The sequence below is a fragment of the Sardina pilchardus genome, chromosome 23 (genome assembly GCF_963854185.1).
Source record: "Sardina pilchardus chromosome 23, fSarPil1.1, whole genome shotgun sequence".
Classification (NCBI taxonomy): domain Eukaryota; kingdom Metazoa; phylum Chordata; class Actinopteri; order Clupeiformes; family Clupeidae; genus Sardina; species Sardina pilchardus.
In genome coordinates, this window is record NC_085016.1 from 15,586,384 (window position 1) to 15,591,383 (window position 5,000).

The 5,000-nt window shown below is 47.9% G+C and overlaps 1 protein-coding gene across 1 annotated transcript in view; it reads left to right on the plus strand.

The window, feature by feature from the left end:
- rap1b (RAP1B, member of RAS oncogene family) overlaps window positions 1-5,000 on the plus strand; it is a 56,924-nt gene that overhangs the window by 39,617 nt on the left and 12,307 nt on the right. Inside the window, exon 3 of the mRNA XM_062527470.1 lies at window positions 4,876-4,944. Coding sequence (XP_062383454.1) covers window positions 4,876-4,944 — 69 coding nt within the window. The remainder of the gene's footprint in view (window positions 1-4,875; window positions 4,945-5,000) is intronic.

Sequence of the window (5,000 nt, forward strand, 5' to 3'; positions counted from 1 at the left end):
CTCACAGTGATGATATACACTCCCTAGACACACACACACACACACACACACACACATTTGAGTCTGCTCACACAGCACAATTTATATGGTTGTCTGACTCCTTCAAGTCTTTTCCATCTTCAGACTCTGCACCACACCCCCCCCCCTCTCTCACACACACAGACACACAGACACACGCACACCAAACACACACACTCACTGCATGCAGTCTCTCCATCTCAGTCACGCCAACAGAAGCATTGTAAGTTGATATAAGCATTGTAAGCAAGTTAAAATGTTTTTTTTACGGACTATAGAGGGATGAGGCCCATGGATGGTGTAGATGGAGCCTCTTTAGACAGTGTGCTGTGCTGTGCTGTGCTGTGCTGTGCTGTGCTGTGCTGTGCTGTGCTGTGCTGTGGGTAGACGTGCCTCCAGATGGGCTGTCTCATTTGCCAGTAACTGGCCATGCAGCAGTTTCACAACAGCCCCCCCCCCCTCCGCTCCCCCCCAACCCCCCAAACACCTGTTGAATCATGGATGAATTCAGCGGATGAGTGTCTGCTCTGCTGGCTTGAACAAGGCCTGTAGAATGATGCCCAGCTTTATTGAGGCACACACACACACACACACACACACACACACACACACACACACACACACACACACACACACACACACACACACACACACACACACACACACAGGATCTCTGGAAGGAGTGGGATAAGACAAAAAAAAAGCAATTATCCATTTCAATGAGGCCCTCTCTTCATTTATTCCGCTCGTTCTCGGTGACGGTGAAAGTCTTTTTTTTCCCCCTTTTTCTCTCTCTCTCTTTCTCCTCTGAGGCGTTTATGACGGAGAAGGCTAACGGCCACGACCGGAGTCGCGCGCGGCTCCTCAGAGACAGGGGCCGAGACCCCGGCTGATTAAACCGATGGATCTTAATGGCCACGACGCCGCTTTGAAGATTGAAACGTTAATTTCACACAGAGAGAGAGACGGGGAGTGGGAGGAATGGGAGAAGGAGGATGTATTATGGGTGAATCCATGCGTATGCATGCGCGTAGTACAATAAGCCTGAATAGAAAGAAGGTGTGTGTGTGTGTGTGTGTGTGTGTGTGTGTGAGAGAGAGAGAGAGAATAAAGCATTAGTATGTGGTGAATGTTTAATATTGTAGTGAGATTTTATAACATATTTAATTTCAATGTATAATTATAATTTAATATATAATATGTGAACAATATTACTCTATAAAATGTTTTCCATTCCATTGCCAATGGAATTAACAAATGAAAGGAGACGTTATTACCTTTACAAACGTAGTAGGCTTTCCATATTCATCGTAGTAGGCTTTTCATAATACACCGTATATTCACCATTTCAAATCCATAATTGCAGTTAAAAGTATGACATTTAAAAAAAAAAAAGAGAAAATCTGAGGTGTTCTAAAACCTTTGACCGTTAGTATAGCTGGGGGTCTTCGGCAACACGACACCCTTGCTTGATGCTTTTCCTGCCACCATTCCCAGACTGCATCCAAGAGCCTCCTCATCCTCTTCAGCTATAGTGACTGATGTACTGTATGGTGCTAGACCAGAGGAAGCCCAGCAGGGTCTCGTTGGAGGTCTTCCTGGGCTGGAGCAGAGACGAGCGCTCCTCAGCAGCGACGCTACAGCACAGACTGAGGCAGAGCAGATGACACTCCCTAGGCATGCTGGGATAGAGGAGGACTGTGTACTGTTATGGGGGATGTCTGGCGCGGTGCTCGATTGACTGGCCCTAATCTTCAGGCCTGTCACCCAGACTCAGACTCTCTAGTGCTCTATCTCCCTCCCTCCCTTCGCCACAGATCTTAATCTTTGGAATCTTCTCTCTCTTTTTCCTTTCTATCTGTCTCTGTAGTCCCTCTACTCATGCACAGACGCACACACACCCATATGCTGACACAAATACACACACACACACACACTGACACACATACACACACACACACACTGACGCACGCACGCACGCACACACGCGCACACACACACACACACACAGCCAATCGTGTCTCTTCAGGAGGCGAATGTTTTCCACTCTGTGGTTTACATTCCTCACACCTCCTGTCCTGTAGCCACTGGATTATCTCTCTGTCATAGCAGCACCCGGCCTGCTCTGCTCCCCAAAAAGGGTGTGTGTGTGTGTGTGTGTGTGTGTGTGTGTGTGCTGGAGCGAGCAGAGTTGGCAGGCAGTGGAGGTGGTTGGCATGTCTTGCTCCAGTGAGGCTGGAGGAACTGCTGTGAGTGTGACAACATACAGTTGCATCAGGAGAGGTGTGTGTGTGCGCGTGCATTTTGCAGAAATGAAATGGAACTCTTTCCCTCCCTCTCCACACACACACACACACACGTCACTGCTTATTGAGTGTTACTCCAGTGGCTCTGGTCTACTCTACCCTCCCTCCATCTCCCACAGTGGCTGACAGACAGCAGACAGCACACACACACACTCACACTCACACACACATAAAGATACTTGGTCCACTGCTAGCCAGAGTGGCATGTGCACACACCCAGTTGTGCCTGGTCATTCTTGGGGTTAGAAAGCTCCTTCACAGCAGTTACACAAAGCCACTGGTGCAGTACCGAGGCCTCACGACTCTAATCCACTCAAGTCTCACTCTCTCTCACACACACACACACACACACACACAGGAGCCAACACTAAGCCATCATCTGCAAGCACACAGTGATGTCTGGCTTGCGCACACACAGGTACATTGCTTATCATATACACCATGCTCTGTTTCCTCCATATAGTACACTGGAAACACAAACATGTACAGACACACATGCACTGATACATTCTCTCTCTATCTTTCTCTCTCTGCATCCCTCTCTCTCTCCCTGTCAAATTCAAATTCAAAGATGCTTTATTGGCATGACAAATAAGGTATTCATGTTGCCAAAGCAGTTAAACAAATGTATATTGTAGTGTAACCATAACACAGAAACATAATAATACATATACATCTTTCTCTCTCTGTATCTCTCTGTATCCCTCTCTCTCTCCCTCCCTCCCTCCCTCCCTCCATCCCTCTCTCTCTGGACTACCCTGAGGAGCTCCCATAAGTAGTGGGGCTTTATCTGTATTAATGCTGCTCTTCTTAATGAGTTTACTGTGCTGAGCTAATTAGAAGTAGCCGGCTAACTTGACTCATACCTCCAGAGGTGGGGAAATCATTTTGTCAGAGCCACTGACGCTCGGGCGGAGGAGGACTGGAAGAGAGAAAGTGATAGAGAAAGAGAGAGGAGTGAGAGAAAGAGTGGGTGTGAGAAGAGAGGGATGGAGAGAGAGAAAGGGAGAAAAGGAGAGGAGAAAGAGAGGCAGAGATTAGAGGGGTGTGAGGAGAGAGGGATGGAGAGAGGGTGAGATGGAGAAAGAGAGGGAGAGATTAGAAGGGTGTGAGAAGAGAGGGATGGAAAGAGAGAGAGAGAGAGTGCCGTCTCCTTGGTAGTGTGTTCTGTTCTCTGTGATCATGTCGGAGTGGGCTGTCTACCCTGATCAAACAGTGTGTGTGTGTGTGTGTGTGTGTGTGTGTGTCAGAGTAGCTCTGCTGTTAGTGGCCACCTGTGTGACCCTGCTGTCAGCAGGGGCAGAACTAGAGGTCACACGCTCCGCTCCTCTCCTCTTCACCTCTCATCATCTCTCTCTCTCACCCTCTCGCATCTCTCTCTCTCTCTGCCTTTCTGTCTCTCCTCCGTTCCTCACATCGTTTCTTCTCTCTCTCCTCACGTCCCTCTCTTCTCTCTTAGTCTCTCCTCATAACTCTTCCTCCTCTTCCTCTCATTGCACGTTTTTTCCACTCATCAGGAACTGACTTTACAGCATCTTAATTAGCATTCTATATGTGTTTCTCAGTTCCCTGTTTGCGTGTGTATGTGTGTGTGTGTCTCCCTGCATGTTTCAGAGTGTGTCTGTGTGTGAGAACTCCCATTGCGAGTGTGTGGGTGTGTATCCAGGGTCCACTCATTAATGATATTCTCCATGGGTGGCATCGGGGTCGGTGTGTGTGTGTGTGTGTATGTTTTAGAGAGATGAGAAGTGGCATGGCGGATCAAAGGTCTAGGCCAAACATGCACACTCTCTCTGCCCGCAAGAGTTTCCATGGCAACTCTTATCAGGAGCAGGACGCAGGTTTTGCATCACCATCTGTTAATTATCAGATCGCTTTCCTTTATGGCCCACACTTCCTTGTGTGGACACACAGAGCACTTTTCTTTCTTTGTTTTGTGTGTGTGTGTGTGTGTGTGTGTGCAGAACGCATGCATGTATGTGTGTGGGAGTTTTGTGCCTGTACATAAGTGGACTGACATGTTTTGCTGTTTAACAAGGTTTTTTTGTTTGTATCCCTGAGTTCTTAATGTGTTTGCACATTCCTCTCTCTCTCCCTCTCTCTCTCTTTCTGTGTGTGTGTGTGTGTGTGTGTGTGTGTGTGTGTGTGTGTGTGTGTGTGTTCATGTATCCGTGTGGGTTTCTCATCGTTAGCTGTACCCCTAGAGCTCCATAATGATATCACCACCATCGTTTCATCCATAACCTTCTTGCTGCCCCAGTGCTCGTTTTAATCTGTTTACTTTTCAACACCATCCTATGTGCACTAGTCCAGTGCTTTGACATCTCTCTGGGGAATTGTTTCTCATTTCAATTGTTTCTCATTTCAATTTCTTTGGACATCTCGACTATTCAAGTAGATAATTGATCCCAGTGTAGCTGTGTTCTATAGTGTGCGGGCGGGCGGGCGTGCGTGCGTGCGTGCGTGTGTGTCCTTCTCCGTACCGAATAACTGGTAAATGGCTATTCATTCTCTCTGAGGCTCATGTCCCTTCTCCTTTGTCTCCCCTCAGACGGTGCAGTTCGTTCAAGGCATCTTCGTGGAGAAGTATGACCCCACAATAGAAGACTCGTACAGAAAGGTGAGTGGCTGCTCAAGTGGCACAGGAGCGGCGCGCTGGAGAGGCTCTTAGAAACC